The sequence below is a fragment of the Acinonyx jubatus genome, chromosome C2 (genome assembly GCF_027475565.1).
Source record: "Acinonyx jubatus isolate Ajub_Pintada_27869175 chromosome C2, VMU_Ajub_asm_v1.0, whole genome shotgun sequence".
Taxonomy (NCBI): Eukaryota; Metazoa; Chordata; class Mammalia; order Carnivora; family Felidae; genus Acinonyx; species Acinonyx jubatus.
This window is the reverse complement of record NC_069384.1, coordinates 28726742-28750891: the sequence shown is the minus strand read 5'-3', so window position 1 is coordinate 28750891 and position 24150 is coordinate 28726742. Positions and strand designations below refer to the sequence as shown.

The window sequence follows — 24150 nt, the reverse complement described above, 5'->3', positions numbered from 1 at the left end:
TACAATGTGCTAGTTTCTTTAACCCCTTCCTACCCTACCACAATAATGTTGATGGCAGAGGAAAGGAAAAATGGAGACAGGACCTGTATACTTATGATATATCAACAGAAGGTGACTGCTGAAGTTACTGACACATTATGTTGTATTTATTTGTATAGGAAAATATTAAATGAAGTACTGTAATTACATTAGCTCAATACATTCCTTAAGAAATAGAATTTGAATTCCTAAAAGTGAAATTACTTATATAAAATCATAAAATTAAATAATGTCACAGTTCAATTAGAAATCAGGTTTCCAAAGATGTGTTCCTTTTCATTAGAAAAGAAGGGCATTTTTGTCCACCAACTAAGTAAATGCGTGCAATGCAAAATGAATTATCACCACTCCTAACTAAAGGCCAAATGATGTCCTGATTACTTGTTTATTTACAGGATAATTTCAGGGTCTTTTGGAGACATGGATTCTTCAAAAGGAAACCAAGTTAATAGCTGTCAGTTGATTTATTAATCTATTGACATTCTGAGTAGGTTTTCTTCCCCCCTTTAATTACCTTTCTTCTTTTTTTTTTTTTTTTTTTTCCCTAACCTTCCTCAAAAAAGAATGAATTCTTCACCCCTGGTCACTGTATGCAAACATTGGATCCCGCTACAAGCGCCCTGCAGCCATCCTCAAGAATTCTGGCTTCAGTCACAAAACCTGCTATACTCTTTCTAGTGTTCCTAGGTATAGGATGTTTTCTCATGCCTTCTGGCCTGAGAAATGTCTTCTGGAGTCCACCTAAAACGTCTATGCCCATTTTCAAAGACTTCTCTAGGGTGCGCTTCCTAGGTAAATAAACTTTAATTCTAGCACTCCATTGTATTCCACACCCATTGACATGCATGCATGGATTTATTCTTTCAAAAAGTATTTTGTACAGAATATACATTCAAAATCCTAGTGATTTATACATTTACTCTTTGGAAACAAATCTTAGCCCCATTAACCTAGGAGCGACTGTACAGCAGCTAGTACGTCTTAAAAGCCTCTCTACACACATCTTATTGAAAATTTTTATTGAATAAGTCCGAAGTCAATTAATAACGGTGTGCCCAAGAAAATGGAGGGCCCTCCACAAGCAAGAGGGGCAAGCCCCGAGCACAGTAATCTTTTTTATTCTCACTCACACCCCCTCATTCCCGGCCGGATCCAGGGCGTTGGGGCGGCATGGTGGGCGGCCCCGCGGGGCGCCGGGGGGCGTAGCCCCTACCTCGCTCCGCCCCTGGCGCGCGCGCTCCCGTCGTCCGCCCGACTCCCCTAGTCCGAGCGGCGCAGTAACACGGCGAGAGGGGGCGGGGTCTGGGTGCCTCCTCTATCCTCGGCCCGAGACCGGAGGGATGTTCCCTGCTCAGGAGGAGGCCGACAGGACGGTGTTTGTGGGGAATTTAGAGGCCCGAGTACGGGAAGAGATTCTTTACGAGCTGTTCCTTCAGGTACCGTCTGCGGGGGGCGGCGGAGGGGCGGGGAGCGTCAAGCCGGAAGCGCAGCCCGAGGGGCGGGGCACACCTGGACCACCCGGTGCCCGGCCCCCTTCCCCCCATATCCTGTGCCTAGGTTTATAGTTCAGTTCCGTTTGGGCGCACCTGTCCCTACGTGAGCAGCTGGTATTGAAGTGCTATAATGTGCGTCCTGTCGCCGTCCCCACTGTAGAGTTCTGCGGGTAGGGGGTGACTTGGCTCTCCCCAGCGCCCAGCCCTGAGTGAGGGCTTCCCAGAAACTGCCTGGGCCTTGAGTATCTTGGGCAAACAGAAAACATCCCTGTCACTGCCTTCCTTCAGGCAATAAGCACCCTCACGCCTTACATCCAGCGAAATGAGAGGTACAGATTTTAAAATGTTGCCCTATACATTACTTATGCCCCCAAGCCCTTTTATATGGAGGGTATTTTTACTCCAGTATGGTAAATGAAATTTAGTGATTTGGACAGCCGCATCATAGCTGACCAATTGATTCCTTGGGAAGCTCCCTGTATTTCATCCAAGAGGACCTTCTGGAAACTTTTTGAGACCTAGGACTTCCATGAGTAAGCCTCCTCTGTCTCCTCTAAACACTCACCTATTATATACACGTAGGTGTCACTTGCTAAAGAGATATCTTCATCCAGCCATTTATCTAACTGTTTAAAATGGTACAGAAATTACATGGCAAACACAAAGTAAGATGCTGAGCATACAAATTTAAGAGATACGCCTTGGTTTTTCTAAAAGGGAAAATTTTTAATTAAATTTTTGATTTAAGATAATCTACAAAAGAGGGGGGTAGGTAATATAGCGTAGTTGTTTAACTCTGATGTCAGCAAAGTGACACTGGGCAAGTAAATGAATATCTCAGTACTTCAGTCTCCTTAAATGTCAAATGGTAGTAATAGCATCTACAGTATGATGTGGTGTGAAGGTTAAATTTTTCACTCATATAAATAGTGCACCTACTTAAAAGTTTTAAAGATATTAAAACTTTTTTTTCTTTGGAAATATTTACCAAATAGGATTATTAGATCAAAACACATGATAAATTTAGTTTCTCTTGTAAAAATGTTTAATCTTGACAAAAGAAATTAGGCCTCAATACAATATTAACACTTTTTTTAGGATCACTCAAATAACATTAGGTTGGTGATTTCAATTTATTTTTGAGTTTACACAGTTAATATGTATGGAGAAAAGTAGTATTTCATTCTTAGATTTAAATGCTCTCTACATTGTTTTGTTAAGCCTAACAGGGGGTTTTCTGTTCCTAATACTACAAATGTTTCCTTGATCAGCCAAAAAATACCAGAAAGTGTGATGAAATATTACTGTTAGTAAAATGTATATTTGCAGAACTACATAAAGCTATTATTGCTAACAAATTTTTTTAACTTTGAAGTTGAATATACTTATTTATCTGAATGTAAAAAAAAATCTTTAGATTTATGAGAAAATAATTTTTAAGTTTCTTATAGGCTGGGCCATTAACCAAAGTGACTATATGCAAAGACAGAGAAGGAAAGCCGAAGTCTTTTGGATTTGTCTGCTTTAAACACCCTGAATCAGTGTCTTATGCCATAGCTTTGCTGAATGGAATTCGTTTATATGGAAGACCAATTAATGTACAGTATCGATTTGGTAGGTCTTGCCATCGATGAATCTTCCAAGTGTGTTTTGTTGATGGTGTTGTTCTCAGAGGTGTAAATAGTGTGTGTTCTATATGATGTATAGGGCCCTTGTGGTCTCTGTTAAATTTTCTCAAAATACATGTGGACATTGAAAATGTTGTATGACTAATTAGTATTGCCAACTCTATAGCACTTTTTTCTATATGAAAATTTAAAATGTTCTATCTTAGTACCAGCCAGAAGGTAGCTACGATACTGCTATTTGCTGTTTTAAATTAAGCAAATCTAAATGAACTGCGGACACACAGCTCTAGCCTTTATACAGCAAGGCTATTTGCTAATCTTCTCGTCAGTGCTAATGTATGGTATCAAATACCTACTATTTGGAAGGTATAGTGAGTGTCTTAGTCATTCTTCTGGGAAAACCATGCTCTACATATTGCCCTGGATCAAAGTCCCTGCAAGAGCAGCTGGCTGAAAGTGGCTGCAGAGTGACCCTCAGTAACTGGAGGAAAGCTTCCTGACATGAATGACCTCAAATGCCTTCTCCTGCATACCCCCCAACAACTGGTTAAATACCAGGGAACACTGTGCTACTGCTCTACCTCTTTCATGCTTTGAGGGACTGATAGAGGCGATGCTTATGCTCATGGTGCAGGGCTTGGGATGCTTATGTTCCCTCCCTCCCCAGATTATTCAAGGATATTGATGTATTCCTTTTTTGTTTTTTATTCCTCTCATTATACTAAAAATGAATAAGAATAAGAAAATAATACCTCATTGCAAAGGAAAAGGGTTTCTCCTTGTGTTTCTTTCTTTTATTTATTTTGTTAATGTTTTCTCAAAGCTAATTAGCTGTATAATGCTCTCAAGTACTTTCCGGTTAACTCACAAGGACTGGTAAAATGGGCCACGACATAGTATGTTCTGACACATCCCAGCCAGCTGCTCAGCGTCCTAAGGTTGCATCCGCTTTTGCCAGTGCGGGTTGGAGAACTCATGCATTCTACAAAGGATGCAAATAACACAAATGTTTGCCATTGTTAGTCTACAGGCATGTAGAACAGTACATCAGGGACCTTATGGTCCCATTTCAGTATCATTTTTCTGTACAGCCATTACTTTGGACAAATCTTGGTTGTAATTCATTCATTTGCAGTGATGTAAATAATTTATAAATATTACTTGGGAGATCAAAGATATATTTGGGTATCTTAATTATATGATTAAGGAATTTTAACCAGTGCTAAATCCTTTCAGGTTTCGAGTTTCTGTATGGCTTAATGTTAGAACTCAAAAAAAAAAAAAGTACCATTAAGTAATCAGTTGTTCTATTTCTTCCATAGGGAGCTCTCACTCTTCTGAACCAGCCAACCAAAGTTTCGAGAGCTGTGTTAAGATAAATTCACACAGCTACAGGTAATTAAAAATATTTTTTTTTCAAAAAGGTAAAGCAAATAAATGTGTTCTTATACCAGCAGTAGTTTTTATATATACTGGACTATTGTGAAACCTTACTATTTAGACATAGGATAAAATTAATCAATTCACTTTTTTTCTGAAACCATGAAAAGTGACAAAATATTTTCATTTAAAGTGGGGTTTTAATATTTTCATCAGTAGGTGGGAGAGATCTATGTTTCTAGTGTTCTTTATGGTTTACCTTGTGCCTGTCATAGTTGTTAAATTACTTAAGCATCCAAGGTGTCATTGTGATGATCACAGAGATACCATTATCCATATTTTATATTTGAATAAATTGAAATGCAAACGTTAACTAATTTTTAAGGTCATGAAGATGAAAAAGTGGTAGTGGCTAGTCTTGAAATAAAGCCTTCTGCCATTAAGCCATTCTGTTATTTATTTTACTACTTTTTAGAACTTCCCTATTGTAATATTCCAAATATTCTAAAATTTTGCATTGGCTGATTTTTCGATGCAACGTTAGCCTCTAAGGACATTGTCAGGCAAGCTATCCCAGAGGTCATGGAACAGAAGGGCTCTCAAACTGAATTAAGATGTTTGAGTCACACTGTTTATTAAACCAATTTAAAAGACACAGTGAAAAGCAACAGGAAAGATACTGGATAGGTTAGCACACTTAAGCAGTGGGTACAAGTGGGCCGAAGGACCAGCATACCGCGTTCTGGTGACACTAATATTCATGCACCGTTTTTCGCTCTGCTGCATCAGCCTTCCTCACTGCTAGTGTGCTTCTGAGAACTAGAGTTGAGGTTCAATAAGGATATCCATTCAGATGGAATATTCCCAGAATTTTCCTTCTCAGAGAGGGTCAGGGGCAAATACACCTGGCCACACAAGTAACTTGTTGGTTAGTCTGCTAGATGCCCCCAGGTTTTATCTGAGTTTCTGAGGCAGAGCAAAGATAAGAGAAGCAACATAATTGTTAGCCCGGGGGTGACATGATGAGGACATGGTGTTTCTTTCCCTTTTTGTCCATAAGTAACGTACTTACTTATTCCATCCTATATTCTGTTGAATCTATCTATAGCATGTCTGGCAGGATACTAACTTATTTCCTATCTATATTTAATATATATTATAAATTCTGCCTTTATCTCCCAAGTGATTTGCTTATTCTATCTCTAACCCAGCTTCATCACTGTTCCATAAACCGCCAGCTTACTTAGGGTCTATTACAAGCATTTCATCCATCGTGTTTGTTTTTGCCTTCTGCAGCAGAACCGAATATTCTCAAGTAAACTAGCTGTAGCCGAAACTCCTGTCCCTCTGAGGCATAAGACAGTGCCTCTTAGGACTGACAATTACACAGGCTTATCTGTAGTAAAACTATTTCATCCCAAATAAAACACAGTGTGCTTCACATCATCTTTCTTCCCAGCATTTCTGTATCAGGGACATTAGAAGTTAAAAAGTAGGTACTGACATCAAATTGCCTGAATTTGAATTCTGCTTTTACCACTGTTTTAATGTTATGACCTTGGACAGGTTATTTCACCACACCATAACCTGTCTTTAAAATGAGGATAAAGGGCGCATAGGTGACTCAGTCAGTTAAGCATCCAACTCTTGGTTTCAGGTCAGGTCATGATCTCACGGTTCATGAGTTCGTGCCCCGTGTCGGGTTCTGCACTGACAGTGTGGAACCTACTTGGGATTCTCTCTCTCACTCTCTCTCTGCCCCTCCCCTGCTCATTCTCTCCCTCTCTCTCTCTCTCTCTCTCTCTCAAAATAAATAAATAAACTTAAAATAAAACAAAGATAATACCTCAAAGATTATTATGAGAATCAAATTTTGTAATAAATGCAATGTATTTAAAATACTGGACACATAGCAAGTATTCAGTGAATACTTTCAGCCAGTGTTACCAAAAAGGAGAGAGTAATTAACTGTGTTGGTAGGGGAAGTGCTATAGACTCCTGAATTGAGCTATATATTTAATATGAGAGTTTCCCCTCTTCTCGTGGTAAAATATACCCCTTTTTTCTCAGGAATTAGGAAGGAACAAGTTATTGCTATGATTTGAGCAGAGGTAGAAAGACAAGACAAACCTTATAAGATGTTAACATAACTCTTGTATTCTGTACTTACGTTTGACAAACTAACTCATCACAAATTCTAGGGTAGAAAATCAGAAATATAAGTATATTCCATAATACTACACTTCACCGGTAGTAGTACCTTATCTTCTAGTTATTTGTTATATTATAAAGGAAGAATGAGAATAGGTTATAGTAATGTCCAGAGAAAAGTGGTACACATGTCAAACCCTTCGTCTTTCACTGGTCTTTCTTGGAAAAGGGTTTTTGTGCTTCTATTGATTGCCTCTCATACCTTCTGTTTTTAATAAATAGTTCCTGGGGCGCCTGGGTGGCTCAGTCGGTTGAGCGCCCGACTTCGGCTCAGGTCACGATCTCACGGTCCGTGAGTTCGAGCCCCGCGTCAGGCTCTGGGCTGATGGCTCAGAGCCTGGAGCCTGCTTCCGATTCTGTGTCTCCCTCTCTCTCTGCCCCTCCCCCATTCATGCTCTGTCTCTCTCTGTCCCAAAAATAAATAAACATTAATAAATAAAAAAAAAATAAATAAAATAAAATAAATAGTTCCTGTATTAGTTTGTTAAAGCTGTCATAACAAAGCACCACAAATAGGTACTTAAACAACAGAAATATTTTGTCTCACAGTTCTGAAGGCTAGGAGCCCAAGATCAAGGTGCCCACAGAGTTAGTTCCTTCTGAGGGCTGTGAGAAAGAGTCTGTTCTGTGTCTCTCCCTTAGCATTTCCTGGTTATTTGGCAATATTTGATACTCCTTAGCTTATAGACCCATCACCTATATCTCTGCCTTCATCTTCATATGGTGTTTTCCCTGTGTGCACCCATCTCTAAATTTCCCCCTTTTATAAAGACACCAGTCCTGGGGCACCTGGGTGGCTCAGTCAGTTAAGCGTCCAACTCTTGATCTCAGCTCAGGTCATGATCTTACAGTTCATGAGCTTGAGCCCCGCATCAGCGTCTGCACATGACAGCACGGAGGCTGCTTGGGATTCTGTCTCTCCTTCTCTCTGCCTCCCCTTCCCCCCAGTCTCTCACTCTCTCTCTCAAAAAAAAAAAAAAATAAACATTAAAAAAAATAAAAATAAAAAAATAAAGACACCAGTCCTATTGGATTAGCGGCTCATGCTACTCTAGTATGACCTCCTCTTGATTATATCTGCAACAATCCTATTTCCAAATAAGGTCGCATTCTGAGGTATAGGGGGTTAGGATTTCAAAATAATAAATTTTGAGGCGACAGTTTAGCTCATAACCCTTCCCAATTTACATGCAATTCTACTATGTAGACAACTGTGCATACCCAGATACTCACATAGGAAGGATCGTGGTTTTAGAGAATCTGTAATTGCTTTCATGATGGTGCTAATTTCACTATTTCTGCTACTGAGGTCATATCTTCCCTACTCTAGAATTTCATTGCACTTTCCATTCGTTTCTTTACTATCGCTTGTTCTATACACATGTTCTGATCTTTGCACCTTGTCTCCAAATCAGGCTATTATATTCCCCCCCCCCGAAAAATCTTTCATCCTTCACATCCTTACTTCCCATACACTTCCTCTTTTATAACTGACAGCTGTCTAATTCCTTCCTTAATGAAATTTACTCTTCCTCTGGTTTTTGCAGTACTGTCACCGCTTATAAATGGGATCTCCGCCTATCCACCTAACTGCTTCCTGTCATTCACCTGTCCTCATTTTTGCCTTTACCTGCTTGTGTTAGTTTTTTTAATATGAAATTTATTGTCAAGTTGGTTTCCATATGACACCCAGTGCTCATCCCAACAGGTGCCCCCCTCAATGCCCATCACCCACCCTCCCCTCCCTCCTATCCCCCATCAACCTCACTTTATTCTCAGTTTTTAAGAGTCTCTTATGGTTTGGCTCCTTCCCTCTCTAACTTTTTTTTTTCCCTTCCCCTCCCCCATGGTCTTCTGTTAAGTTTCTCAGAATCCACATACGAGTGAAAACATATGGTATCTGTCTTTCTCTGTATGACTTATTTCACTTACATAACACTCTCCAGTTCCATCCACATTGCTACAAAAGGCCATATTTCATTCTTTCTCATTGCCAAGTAGTATTCCATTGTGTATATAAACCACAATTTCTTTATCCATTCATCAGTTAATGGACATTTAGGCTCTTTCCATAATTTGGCTATTGTTGAAAGTGCTGCTATAAACATTGGGGTACAAGTCTCCCTATGCATCAGCACTCCTGTATCCCTTGGGTAAATTCCTAGCAGTGCTATTGCTGGGTCATCGGGTAGATCTATTGTTAATTTTTTGAGGAACTTCCACACTGTTTTCCAGAACGGCTGTACCAGTTTGCATTCCCACCAACAGTACAAGAGGGTTCCCGTTTCTCCACATCCTCTCCAGCATCTATAGTCTCCTGATTTGTTCATTTCAGCCACTCTGACTGACGTGAGGTGGTATCTGAATGTGGTTTTGATTTGTATTTCCCTGATGAGGAGCGACGTTGAGCATCTTTTCATGTGCCTGTTGGCCATCTGGAAATCTTCTTTAGAGAAATGTCTGCTCATGTCTTGTGCCCATTTCTTCACTGGATTATTTGTTTTTCAGGTGTGGAGTTTGGTGAGTTATTTATAGATTTTGGATACTAGCCCTTTGTCTGATATGTCATTTGCAAATATCTTTTCCCATTCCATCGGTTGCCTTTTAGTTTTGTTGATTGTTTCCTTTGCGGTGAAGAAGCTTTTTATCTTGATGAGGTCCCAATAGTTCATTTTTGCTTTTAATTCCCTTGCCTTTGGAGATGTGTCAAGTAAGAAATTGCTGCGGCTGAGGTCAGAGAGGTTTTTCCTGCTTTCTCCTCTAGGCTTTTGATGGTTTTCTGTCTCACATTCAGGTCCTTCATCCATTTTGAGTTTATTTTTTGTGAATTGTGTAAGACAGTGGTCTAGTTTCATTCTTCTGCATGTTGCTGTCCAGTTCTCCCAGCACCATTTGTTAAAGAAACTGTCTTTTTTCCATTGGATATTCTTTCCTGCTTTGTCAAAAATTAGTTGGCCATAAATTTGTGGATCCAATTCTGGGGTTTCTATTCTATTCCATTGGTCAGTGTGTCTGTTTTGTGCCAATACCATGCTGTCTTGATGATTACAGCTTTGTAGTAGAGGCTAAAGTCTGGGATTGTGATGCCTCCCACTTTGGTCTTCTTCAAAATTACTTTGGCTATTCAGGGTCTTTTGTCGTTCCATACAAATTTAGGATTGCTTGTTCTAGCTTTGAGAAGAATGCTGGTGCAGTTTTGATTGGGATTGCATTGAATGTGTAGATTGCTTTCAGTAGTATTGACATTTTAACAATATTTATTCTTCCAATCCATGAGTATGGAATGTTTTCCCATTTCTTTGTTATCTTCTTCAATTTCCTTCGTAAGCTGTCTATAGTTTTCAGCATACAGATCTTTTACATCTTTAGTTAGGTTTATTCCTAGGTATTTTATGCTTCTTGGTGTAATTGGGAATGGGATCAGTTTCTGTATTTGTCTTTCTGTTGCTTCATTATTAGTGTATAAGAATGCAACTGATTTCTGTACATTAAATTTGTATCCTGTGACTTTGCTGAATTCATGTATCAGTTCTAGCAGACTTTTGTAGAGTCTATCGGGTTTTCCATGTATAATATCATGTCATCTGCAACAAGTGAAAGCTTGACTTCATCTTTGCCAATTTTGATGCCTTTGATTTCCTTTTGTTGTCTGATTGCTGACACTAGAACTTCCAACACTATGTTAAACAATAGCAGTGAGAGTGGACATCCCTGTCGTGTTCCTGATCTCAGGGAGAAAGCTCTCAGTTTTTCCCTATTGAGGATGATATTAGCTGTGGGCTTTTCATAAATGGCTTTTATGATGTTTAAGTATGTTCCTTCTATCTCGACTTTCTCGAGGGTTTTTATTAAGAAAGGATGCTGAATTTTGTCAAATGCTTTTTCTGCATCGATTGACAGGATCATATGGTTCTTATCTTTTCTTTTATTAATGTGATGTATCACATTGATTGATTTGCGAATGTTGAACCAGTCCTGCAGCCCAAGAATGAATCCCACTTGATCATGGTGAATAATTCTTTTTATACGCTGTTGAATTCGATTTTCTAGCATCTTATTGAGAATTTTTGCATCCATATTCAACAGGGATATTGGCCTGTAGTTCTCTTTTTTGCTGGGTCTCTATCTGGTTTGGGGATCAGAGAAATGCTGGCTTCATAGAATGAGTCTGGAAGTTTTCCTTCCCTTTCTATTTTTTGGAACAGCTTGAGGAGGATAGGTATTTTCTCTGCTTTAAATGTCTGGTAGAATTCCCCAGGGAAGCCATCTGTCCTGGACTCTTATTTGTTGGGAGATTTTTGATAATTGATTCCATTTCTTTGCTGGTTATGGGTCTGTTCAAGTTTTCTATTTCTTCCTGTTTGAGTTTTGGAAGTGTGTGGGTGCTTAGGAATTTGTCCATTTCTTCCAGGTTGTCCAATTTGTTGGCATATAATTTTTTATAGTATTTACTGATAATTGCTTGTATTTCTGACAGATTAGTTGTAATAATTCCATTGTCATTCGTGATTCTATCTATTTGGATCATCTCCCTTTTCTTTTTGAGAAGCCTGGCTAGAGGTTTATCAATTTTGTTTATTTTTTTTAAAAAAACAACTCTTGGTTTCATTGATCTGCTCTACAGCTTTTTAGATTCTATATTGTTTATTTCTGCTCTGATCTTTATTATTTATTTTGTTCTGCTGGGTTTGGGGTATCTTTGCTGTTCTGCTTCTGTTTCCTTTAGGTGTGCTGTTAGATTTTGTATTTGGGATTTTTCTTGTTTCTTGAGATAGGCCTGGATTGCAATGTATTTTCATCTCAGGACTGCCTTTGCTGCATCCCAAAGTGTTTGGATTGTTGTATTTTCATTTGATTCCATTGGTTAAGCCATTCATTCTTTAGTAGGGTGTTCTTTAACCTCCATGCTTTCGGAGGTTTTCCAGACTTTTTCCTGTGGCTGATTTCAAGTTTCATAGCATTGTGGTCTGAAAGTGTGCATGGTATGATCTCAATTCCTTTATACTTATGAAGGGCTGTTTTGTGACCCAATATGTGATCTATCTTGGAGAATATTCCATGTGCACTCAAGAAGAAAGTATATTCTGTTGCTTTGGGATGCAGATATATCTAAATATATCTGTCAAGTCCATCTGGTCCACTGTATCATTCAGGGCCCTTGTTTCTTTATTGATCCTGTGTCTAGATGATCTATCCATTGTTGTAAGTGGGGTATTAAAAGTCCCCTGAAATTACCAGATTCTTATCAATAAGATTGATTATGTTTGTGATTAATTGTTTTATATATTTGGGGGCTCCCATATTCGGCACATAGACATTTATAATTGTTAGCTCTTCCTGATGGATAGACCCTGTAATTATTATTCTTCATCTCTTCTTCATCTCTTGTTACAGCCTGAAATTTAAAGTCTAGTTTGTCTGATATAAGTGTGGCTATTCCAGCTTTCCTTTGACTTCCAGTAGCATGATAGTTCTGCATCCCCTCACTTTCAATCTGAAGGTGTCCTCAGGTCTAAAATGAGTCTCTTGTGGACAGCAAATAGATGGGTCTTGTTTTTTTTTATCCATTCTTATACCCTGTGTCTTTTGGTTGGAACATTTAGTCCATTTACATTCAGTGTTATTATTGAAAGTTATGGGTTTAGAGTAATTATGATGTCTGTAGTTTCATGCTTGTAGTGCTGTCTCTGGTACTTTGTGGTCCTTGCAACATTTCACTCACAGAATTCCCCCTTAGGATCTCTTGTAGGGCTGGTTTAGTGGTGATGAATTCCTTCAGTTTTTGTTTCTTTGGGAAAACCTTTATCTCTCCTATTCTGAATGACAGACTTGCTTGATAAAGGATTCTCGGCTGCATATTTTTTCTGTTCATCACATTAAAGATTTCCTGCCATTCCTTTCTGGCCTGCCAAGTTTCAGTAGATAGGTCTGCTACTATTCTTATGTGTCTACCTTTGTAAGTTAGAGCCTGTTTATCCCTAGCTACTTTCAGAATTTTCTCTTTATCCTTGTATTTTGCCAGTTTCACTATGATATGTCGTACAGAAGATCGATTCAAGTTACGTCTGAAGGGAGTTCTCTGTGCCTCTTGGATTTCAATGCCTTTTTCCTTCCCCAGATCAGGGAAGTTCTCAGCTATGATTTGTTCAAGTACACCTTCAGCCCCTTTCTCTCTCTCTTCTTCTTCTGGAATTCCTATGATATGGATATTGTTCCATTTGATTGCATCACTCAGTTCTCTAATTCTCCCCTCATACTCCTGGATTTTTTTGTCTCTCTTTTTCTCAGCTTCCTCTTTTTCAATAATTTTATCTTCTAATTCACCTATTCTCTCCTCTGCCTCTTCAATCCATGCTATGGCCACTTCCATTTTATTTTGCAGCTCATTTATATCATTTTTTTAGCTCCACATGACTATTTCTTAGTCTTTTGATCTCTGTAGCAATAGATTCTCTGCTGTCCTGTATGTGTTTTTCAAGCCCAGCGATTAATTTCATGACTATTATTCTAAATTCTTGTTCTTTTATATTGCTTAAATTGTTTTTGATCAATTCATTAGCTGTCGCTACTTCCTGGAGTTTCTTTGAGGATAATTCTTCCATTTCATCATTTTGGGTAGTCCCTGTGGTGGCTCCAAACTGCAAGGCACTTCTCCTGTGCTGTTCGGAGTAACTTGTGTTGTTGGGCAGAGCCACAGTCAGACCCAATGTCTGCCCCTAGCCCACTGCTGGGGCCACAGTCAGACTGGTGTGTACCTTATCTTCCCCCTCTCCCAGAGTCAGGACTCACTGTGGAGTGGTGCGGCCCCTGTCTGGGCTACTTGCACACTGCCAGGCTTGTCGTGCTGCTTCCATGGGATCTGGCGTATTAGCCAGGGTGGATCTGCAAGGTGCATAGGGGCAGGAGGGGCAGGCTTAGCTCACTTTGACGTTGGTGGTCCCCTGCGGGAGGGGCCGTGCAGCACCTGGAGGGAGGCAGGCCTGTCGGAGGGATGGATCCACAGAAGCACAGCGTTGGGTGTTTGCAGGGTGCAAGCAAGTTCAGTGACGGGAACTGGTTCCCTTTGGAATTTTGGCTGGGGAATGAGAGAGGGAGAGGGCACTTGCTAGTGCCTTTGTTCCCCAGCTGAGCAGAGCTCTGTCTTCTGGGGCTCAACAACTCTCCTGGCATCCTCTCGCCCTCCCCACTCTCTAAGAGCAGAGCTTTTGACTTATAACATTCCAGATGTTAAGTTCCACTGGCTGTCAGAACTCATGGAGTCCAGCCCCTCCGTTTTTGCAATTCAGACTTGGGGCTCTGCCCTGCCAGGCGGGCTGCCCGTCCACCGCCCTGGTTCCCTCCTGCCAGTCCGTGTAGCATGCACCGCGTCTCTGTCCTTCCTACCCTCTTCGTGGGCCTCTGTCTATGCTTGGCTCTGGAGTCCGTTCTGCTAGTCTTCTGATGGTTTTCTGGGCTATTTAGGCCGATGTGGGTGGAATCTAAGTGATCAGCAGGAGGAGGTGAGCCCTGCCTCCTCCTACGCCGCCATCTTCCCAGGTCCCAAAAACATGCCTGTGTTAGTTTTACCCTTTCTCCCAGCACATCTCTTTCCTAAGGATTAGTCGTATTAGCATTAAAGTTGTGGAATACTGAGGAGCAAGTAGCAAATGAAGGCTAGTTGTTCTAACATTGGAATTTATTAAACATCTTCATAGAAGCAAATATTACACTTACAAATGAAACTTTAGCTCACAACTCTTCTTGAATTAGAGATTTTTATTATCTTAATTCATGTGTGAAAGAAATCAGCAAACATGGCTTGATGGTAACATTAACAGTCCATTTAGGAAAGGAGCATAATTTTTATAGTTAAACAGTGAAGATACCTTCCAAAATAAATTGAGGATAAATTCTATATTTCTTTCACTTTTTATATCTGTAGAAAATTAAATGCATTCTTGGTGGTTACTAATGACTAGCTTTGCTCTCTTCATATCTAAGTGTTCTTTTTCTTTGTACAAATATAACATATTGAACATTTTCCTATCAGAAAGTCAGATGTGACTCTATATATTTAGATTTCAGTATGTTAGCAATTAATAAGATATAAGGCACTATGAGGTCACTATTTTATCAGTATAATGTCTGATCATTTGTATGTATATGTTTCAAGTTAATCTTAATCGAGTTGTCTTAGGGAAGCTTTGTTTTTTAATTACAGATATAATAAATAATAAAGAGCTTTTATTATTTTTTTATTGTTTTTTAGAAAAAAGGACATTTGTGTGTAAGAATTTTAACTGTTCATTAATTTTTCTTTTCCCTTCCCAAAGAAATGAAGAAGTTGTGGGCAGATCTTCCTTTCCCATGCAGTTTTTTCCAATTAATGGTGCAACTTTCCCTCAAGAATATTTTTTCTTTCAGAAAATGGTAAGTTTGATATGCCTTTGGTTCGATGTATAATATAATACAGACTATGGTGGAACTTACGGTTCTCAAATCCCAACCTGGAGTGAAGGCAGAGGCTGTCTTCTGCCCAGTGGTGGTCGGCTCTAACACAGGCATCTTCAGTCTCAAACTTAGTACCTGAGCGAGTGTCAGCACAAAGCGGGTAGATGGTAGTGAGGATGCACTGTGGTCCAAGGAAAATTTGAATAGAGAGTTCTCATTTAAATTTAAATTTAATTTAATTTAGGTTCTCAGTTGGTAGAGTAAACTGCATTATTTCCAAAGGCTCTCAAAAATGTAGTTCCAGCCTAGAAATTATAAGTATGGTCACAATAAGTTAAAGGGGAACTTAGGAAAATATTTTTCTTTTAACTCTTCATTTTATGCCTAATAAAACTGAGGGATAAAATAGGCCCAAGACAGCTTGTCAGTGACAGATGTGGGATTGTAACACAAGTAGTGTGATTCACAGGTTGTGATTTTTTTTTTTAAATACCCAACATGTATGTGAGCTTCAGATGTTTCACGTAGGCATTTTCATTTTGCAAACATAAGGAACATCGAGAATTGAGCCTCTGGAAAAAATTTTTCTTAGTTACAGTGAGATACTAACAAACAACTAGTTCTCATTCAAAACTGTCAATATCCTTCTTCCTACATGTCATGTTGTTGGTAGAGATGAGAAACATACGCACCCATGCATGCACTCACACACACAAGTTCATTTTGTCTCTATTAATCTTTCATCTACTTTGTGTAGTTAGAAACTTGAATTAAAAACAAGAAAGTGTCTATCTTAATAGTGGACAAACATGCTCTATCGTACGATGGCCATTAGCCGCATGTGAGAATAAGGAGATGAGTTTTAATTTTACTTAATTTTAATTTTTATTAAAATTTAAAAACAGATAACTTGGTTCAGTTATTAGAATATTTTTTTAATTTTTTTAATGTTTATTTTTGAAGGAGAGAGAGTCACAGCATGAGCAGGGGAAGGGCATAGAGAGAGGGGGACACAGAATCCAAAGCAGGCTCCAGGCTCTGAGCCATCAGCACAGGGCCTGACGTGGGGATCGAACCCACAAACCAGGAGATCATGATCTGAGCCGAAGTCGGACGCTTAACCGGCTGAACCACTCAGGCGCCCTCAGTTATTAGAATATTTTTAAGAATATTTGAAACCTTGGGTATGTAAATCTCCTTTTTCAAATGTAAAGTTTGGATAATCTAAATTCAGATCAAGTATTGTCTGTGCAAATGTAGCATCTTAATTGAGACGTGCTATAAGTATAATATGCACACCAAATTTTAAAGACTTGGTATGGAAAAGGGAAAGTAAAAAAGCTCATTAATAATTCTTATATTATTCACATGTTCAAATGACAGTATTTGGGATATTTTGGGATAAATAAAATACATTATTAATATTAGAAACAGTATTATAAACAAAATAATTTTATTTTCATATTGTAGCTACTAGAAAATATAAAACTGTATCTGTGGCTTGTACTGTATTTCTGTAAGGCAGCACTAATCTGTATTGTAATAAGGCATATACTACCTTCAATCTTCACATTAACCATTTAAGGAAACTACCACATTGCCATTTTGAAAAGTCACTGTCCTTCTAACACGCGGTTTAGTTTGCTTGTAGTTATTTGTAACTGTTAACTTTTTTTAAACGTTTGGGCTTGTTTTGGTAGAAGATTATCTTCTTTTTCATGGCAGTGGCACGCGTATAACCCAGCACTGCAGCTTCCATACTACGAGGTGACAGCACCGCTTCCCAGTAGCACGGCCATGTCTTCTCCCCTAAATTGTGTTCCAGATCTAGAGGCTGGACCCAGCTCTTATGAATGGACTCACCAACAGCCCAGCGAACCTGACCTTCATCAGACGAATAAACGAAAGAGGCAAAAACAAACCAGTGACAGTGACAGTAGCACAGAAAATAATAGAGGAAATGAATATAGCCAAAAGTTCCGAAAGTGTAAGAAAAAGAAAAGATATTAGGGATTATGTTCAAATAAAATTTGTCTATACTGCTCTTCATTTTCTTTAAAAAAAAAAAAAAACAAAAACACAAACAACCGGTATTCTCCTAAATGACCAGTTTCGTGGCTTTCTTGTGCTGTTTGAAATATATAATAATATGACATCTGATTTCCTGTTAATTGACAAAAATTTTTGTCTTGAATGACAAAAACTTAAAAATAATATAATGTAGTATTTTTTGTATTTGTAATAGTATTTTTGACACATTGTCAACAAGAAATACGCTTTGAGTTATTATATTTTAGTACTGATGATGGCATTGCACTAACTTCTCAATCAGAAGTCACTTCCTGAGCACTTGTGGATAAGGCACCCTGCTCTCCAAGACTGTTGCCTATATGGAGCGGCGGATTTTCTGAATGAAAACTAGTGTAAATATTTAGGAGTTGCATGTTGTTCCTAACAAAGATGGAAAAGCAGGCTTTAGTTTCCTTTGTGAATAACATTTTATCTTTTATGTCTAAATATGGTGTTTCTGAGCCTTACTCTCCTGCAGCTTTATTTCATAAAATGAGGATACCAAAGGAAAGCTTATTATCATGGGACTGGTTTTTAGATCCTTCCCTTTTTATGTAACTGTATAGAAATAGGAATACCTGCCTTACTTCTCGCTTAATTGTAGTTCATGAAAATTAGCTATGACCGTATTACCCAACCTCTTTTGTCAGCTGGGTTTGATATAGTATATTTGACATACTTAAATCTTGATGATGAACAATAAATAGAATGATACTTCATTAATGTATAGTATTTAATATTTATTATCAAATCATATTTCTTGTCTCTGGTTCATTTATTTTATTTTTTATTTTAGAGAGAGAATAGGAGCAGGGGAGAGGGACAGAGGGGGAGAGAGAGAGAGAGAGAGGGGCTCTGGATTTCCGTAGAAATTATATTTTAAAGCAGAAAGTTCAAAGGACATCTTTTTTTACAAAGGATGCTTCTGTACCTCAAGCCTGAGGAAGTTCAGTGAACACAACTTCTCTGGTTTGCATTAAGTGATATTTTCTGAAGTTGATAGTGATGATGTTATTTGATCAGAATGGGTTCTACAAGGTCACGTGAGGCCACAACTGTGGACTAAGTCTACTACCAGTCATGCCCAACCTGCAAAAATTACTTCATGTGTGTGTAGAAACTGCTTTAGCAGATGAGATCAAGTAATCTATTACCTGGTTCCCAGTAATATTTCCTTTTCAGTTTCCAATACCATCTTGTTATATCATTAACAGGTATAAGGGTTAAGAAACACATGTGCTACTTGCATTGTAATTAGAAAACATAACCAGTATGTAAGGAAGGATACAAACTCACATATTTCCTGTGTTATAAACTCTGAGAATTATTGGCTTTCAACAAGATATAGAACATCATCTACTGCAAGGAACCTGGATATAACAATAATTGTTTCAACTACTGGACCTTGCTTGGGGAGTTTAATAAATGAAAACATACTGTAAGTGAATACTGTTAATCAGTCCCATACACTATGAATCCTAATAATTAATGTCTTTGCTTCTATTTCTATATGAGAAAATTAGTAATATCCTGGATAGGAAAATAACTTTCACCCCAGCTGCTTGCCCCAGGCTGGCAACAAATCTTCACTGATTTTATCCCACCTCTAAGTTAATCACAAGGGAAAACATTGCAGATTCTCTTGCATGCCAATCAAAACCCTTGGAGTTATTCTAGACAGTTCCTGTCACTCCCATTTCTAAGTAGTCATTAACTCCTCATTGTGACCTTGTTCAGGTTCTCTTCATTTCCTGCGTGGAGTACTCATTAAAGCAAATCAATCAACAAGGAATGATTATCATTCCAAACACAGAGTTTGGTGCTGAGGTGACAGACATCACTGGAAAAGTTTGATCCCAACATTCGAGGAGTTTATGGTCTTCTGGCATAGATGCAAAGTTAGGTGATTTCAGGATAATGTTATAGTAGAGGTAAACAGAGCACAATAGGAGGGCATGAGAGTCTCCATTCCTCAAGACAATAAATCCTGGGAGGAAGAAAGGCACTCACCCGAAAACACAGAAAAAAAGGGAGAATACCTAGAAGTCCAGTTTTCTATCCTGACTCTCAACTGTTCTCACATTTTTAGGCCTGCTCTTTATCCATCCTTGGAAGAATGGCTCCAAGTTTTAAACCTGTATTAGTAAAATGGTTTGCCTCTTGTCAATATCACCCCAACCTCTTAGGATACAGGAACGTGGGTTATGCAATGTATTTTTTAAATCATGTTCTTATGGAATAGTGTAGTGGAAAGAGAAAAATTAAGGTCAATAACAAAGTTAGATGTTGATAACAGCAAACTGCTGAGGAAAAAAGATATATATATACACACATATATATGTATACACACACACACACACACACACACACATATATATTTTTAAAGAACATGTTTAGGGATTAAAAACTCAAAGCAGGAAAGAAAGCCATGTGGATATCTGAGGAATGAACACCAGGCAAAGGGAACAGCAGAGTCAAAGACCCCATGGGGGAAGCATTCCAGGGAAGAAAGAGAATATGGCTAATATGGTGGAGGAGGTTGATCACAGCAGAGATGTGAACAGAAGATAATGGGAACTTACAGGTCATTGTAACAACCTGGACATATTATTCTTAGCAGGGATGTCTTGTGGATGGGGTGTGGGGAGTGAGGGTAGGACAAGGGCAGAAATATTGAGACTATTGAAGTTATCCAGTCAAGAGGACATGGTTGTTTGGATCAAAACAGTAACAATAGAAGTGGTCAGGTTCTAGATGTATTTTAAAGGTAAAGATGACCATTCACTAAGCATTCTAATCATGGGAAAGAGGGAATGAAGGGTAACCAATGACTCTTAAGGTATTTGGTTAGAGCAACTAGAAGAATTACCATTTACTGATATGGGCAAAACCATGGAGGAGTAAGTTTTAGAGCAAAATCTGGAGAATTTTGGACATGTTAATTATGATTTGCATGTCAGAAATCTAATAGATATCAAGAAATTTGTACATATAAATCTGCAGTCCAGAGAAAGATCTAGGTTGAAGATTTAAATATTATATATCAGTGGTATTTCAAGCCTTAAGACTGGATAAGACCATCTAGGAAGTGTGTGTAGGTAGAAAGGAGAGGAGCTCCAAGGTCTGTGCCCTGGGTATTGCCAGTATTTGTACCATAGGGAGATGAGGAAGAACCGCAGTAGAATGACAAACAGAACATGGTATCTGGGAATCCAAGCGAAGACAGTGTTTCCAGGAGGAAGAAATAATTAGTTGTGTCAAATGCTATTGATAGATCAGGTAAGATAAGTACTCAGAATTGGTCACTGGACTTAGCAATGATGTTTCATATAAGACATTTTGGTTAAATGATTCTGGCACAAGCATGATCAGACTGATTTCGAGTGAGAATGAGAAAATAACTATAGCTAATGGACTGCAAAAGGATAATTTATTCAAGTTTCTTCCTGTGAAAGGGAGGAGAGAAAGGGACATAAGGAAGATACGTGGCTAAGAGATTTTTATTGGGTTGGTTAGTTTATGTTCTTAAAAATCTAGAGAATGTCAAAAATTTTGTTGTTGGCCCTTTTCCCAACTTCTGCTGCTTAAATATTTTTTTTTCTTTTTTTAAATTCTTATTCTTGTTTTAATCGGTTTTTGGAGAACGAGGAGATAAAACTCTGTTTCTCAGTATGTCAGTGTGTCAGGTCTAAAAGGAATTTCTATTTGCTGATTTTTAAATCCTTCTTTATCTTAAGAATATTCACTCCTTTTTATATATATTTAAATAATTTTCCAGGGTTTTTTTAATTTAATTTCCAGAGCAGATTTTAATTTTCATATAGTTTGTGGGGGATAAGCTTAGGAGTGGCCCGGGTTTATACCAATGGGTTAACAAGGCATAAAGAAATACAAAGTCATAAAATGCTCACACCCAAGTTTGGGTAAACCAGATTGGCACACCAAGAATAGGGGGTGCAAAACACCCTGAGAATAGTGAGGTGCAAAGGCGCCAGGAATATGGAGGTGCAAAGGCACCCCAAAATAGAGAGGGGGTGCAGAGTCCCCAGAATAGAGAGGGAGAGGCAAAGGCCTAAAATAGGAACGGTGCAAAGGTGACAAATACATAGGAATATGAAATAAACGAGATTAGATGTTCAGGGTGGAAGCACCCCCAATTTAGTACTGTGGCAGAAAAGCTGCTTTCACAGTAGGATAGAGCCAGGTTAGGTAAATTTTTGAATTGGACTATGGACCCTGCACTGCAGGCAAGCAGCCCAGAGCAGAGATGGTGACCAAAAGAAAAGGTGCCTTGTCAACCCTGAGTTTATTCCTCCTACCTGCCTCATGCCCTAGGCTAGCTAAGATAAACAGAGGTGTTGCCTCACATCCGCGGTAAACAACCTTCCTCCCAACTGCCCTGCGCCCGGATTTTGTGTTATATTGATCCAAACCCCCAAACACTGTATATCTTCAAATACCCCCTTTTCCCTCACATGCCCAAGTTAATGTTCCCAGTTTCTTTGTCTATTTGTACATGCCCATCACATTTGTAAGCCTTCTGATCTGAATAAAAACAGGGCAAGGACCTCTTGTCTTTTCCCGGACATCAGCCATCTCTCACTTTCAATCCTGCATCCAGCGCTTTTGCTAGACAAGAGAGAACTTTAGACCCAGAGTCCACGACATAGTTAATATCTTATCATACATATTAGTCTTTCTTATAGTTTTGGGGATTTTTCCCAGAAAGCCTTTCATAATCAAAGATTAAGAAAAAATCTATTTTGTTTTAGAATTTTTCCGAATTCAATTTTACACATAAATCTTTGATCGTGGTGTGTTTTTTTAGGATATGAAGAGGTAAAATCTTTAGATTTTTGTACAATATAAACAATTTTGAATTTCTTTCGGAATGCTTGCCGAAGGGTTTTTTTTTATATTAAAATAGTGATTGTGTTTGTATGTTAGATACTCCTGTAGAGGATACAGTCCTGAGGGAAGGAGGGAATACTCCCAGTGACCGAATTTATTGCCCCCACCGTTGTCATGGGAGTGTGGAGCAGAAAGTAAGTTAAAGAAGTGATGCCAGCCTTTTGCACAGAATAAACAGTGTAGTCAACAAAGGTGACAAGGTAGAGTTTATGAAGGTGGTGACATTAAACTTGAATTTAGAACAATGAGTGGTATTTTGAAACATCCAGAATGAGGAGCTTATTTCTCAGCAAAATGAATATTTAGAGGTAAGAAAATGACAGCACAATCAGAATATGGCAAATAAAATTAGAGGAAGTTAAGGAACTGAAGTAAGATACAGTTGATGGTGTTTAGAAACTTAAAAGTTAACTATAGTTTAAGTCAGGGAAATCTTAAATAATAATATGACACAGTTTAAAATATCCTAGAGGGGCTCCTGGGTGGCTCAGTCAGGTAAGCGTCTGACTTTGGTTCAGGTCATGATATCAGGGTTCAGGAGTTCAAGCCCCACATCGGGCTCTGTGCTGACAGCTCAGGCCTGGAGCCTGCTTCGGATTCTGTGTCTCCCTCTCTCTCTGGCCCTCCCCCACTCATGCTCTGTCTCTCTCAAAAAAATAAAAACATTAAAAAAAATTTTAAAAACAGCTTAGGAAATATGTCTGCTTTCATAAAATAAAAACATCTAAGAAAATACATGAATGAACCTCTAAGGAAAAGTAAATTGTCAGTTGTTATGCAAGGAGCAGGATTGTCTGAAAATAACCCACATGCCTACTTTGAAAAGGAGCTGGCCAAAATAAGGATTCCTGCTGCTGCTTCCAGCCACAAGTGTTCAACTTAAGCTCAATTCCCTAGGGGATAAGTGGCTTCCTCCCACCTTTCTCTCTTAGCGGAGACAGCAACTTCCTATGTGTCCAAGGTCTTTAAGTTCGGGGCAGCAGTGACCCCTGCAATGGCCCACAGACACAGGCACGCAGCTTCTCACAGGGAATAATTGGAGGGCGGTGAACCGTGCCTTCTCTTTTCTTGTTCTAAGTTTCAATGGAGTCTCCTCTGGAACCCATCAATGGGATGAGGAGAAATTCATCCTGAGTCCTATCACAAGATAGCTGGTGACTCCAAAGTGACCCATCTTACAGACAACAATCTATAAGCTACTTTCGGAAACCAAAGACACAAAGATTAAGAAAATGGACCTTGTTTCCAAACTGTCAAGCTGTGATATGTTTGCCTCCCGTAAAGATACTGGAGTTTAACATCATCGGAAGTAGGGGTATGTATTCAAGTGGGTTATCTTTAATTACCAAGGTGAGTAGTGTTAGGAGGAAAACTTTTCTGCTACCAACTTAGGTGTAAGTAGTCTGGAGCCTGAAAATTAAATTGACAAAGGTTAATTCAGTAATTTTGTTTGAAATTATTTGCCTGAATAAATGAATTTAAGAAAAGTTTACTTCACATGCATGTGGGAGCATACTGTAAGGACTGGCTCCTCAAATTGCAAGGGCTAATGGTTTATATACCAGCTTGCCAAATGAGCGGAGAGGGTTAGGGCTTCAGTGGAAAAGTATGGAAGATTCTTTTGTTTACATGTGTTTACATGTTTTCATGCAGGTGCTGATAGGCAGTTTCCTTCCTGGCTTGAAGCTCTCCCAAAGGGGCGTTTATGGCAGCCTAACTCTCATCTGACAGGGTTAAGGATCAGTATTCTCTCGAACATGAGCCCCTTCAGGAGAAAGTTTATGGCTCTACTTAAGGCCATAATGGGAAGTTAGATAAAGTTTCTTTCTGAGGATGCTATTTGTTCAGATGTTTTCAGTTTAAAGTTATCCTCAAACCACTCTGATGGGTTGTTGGTCCCTTTAATAGCAAATATACTTGCTTGTTTATATTTATATAAGGAACCTGATACTACATTTTTAAAAAACATCTTAAATGGTGAAAATTCA

The 24150-nt window shown here is 38.7% G+C and overlaps 2 protein-coding genes across 9 annotated transcripts in view; one reads left to right on the top strand and one right to left on the bottom strand.

Annotated features, from left to right (window-relative positions):
- LIPI (lipase I) overlaps positions 1 to 1391 on the bottom strand; it is a 72800-nt gene extending 71409 nt beyond the window's left edge. For 6 of the 8 annotated variants that reach the window (XR_003426798.2, XM_053220667.1, XM_027077537.2 and 3 more), the window contains exon 1: positions 1170 to 1317. The gene's annotated coding sequence lies outside the window, so the exon portion shown is untranslated. Of the gene's footprint in view, positions 1 to 1040 lie in introns of all 8 variants that reach the window. The other 2 variants (XM_027077534.2, XM_015071797.3) reach the window with 2 other exon arrangements.
- On the top strand, positions 1345 to 23649 carry RBM11 (RNA binding motif protein 11). Its single transcript, XM_015071800.3, has 5 exons — positions 1345 to 1475; positions 2984 to 3146; positions 4483 to 4555; positions 15064 to 15160; positions 16907 to 23649. Exons 1-5 carry the CDS (start codon positions 1380 to 1382, stop codon positions 17189 to 17191), a joined length of 714 nt encoding a protein of 237 aa, XP_014927286.1. The 5' UTR covers positions 1345 to 1379; the 3' UTR covers positions 17192 to 23649.
- Positions 23650 to 24150: the final 501 nt, after the last annotated feature.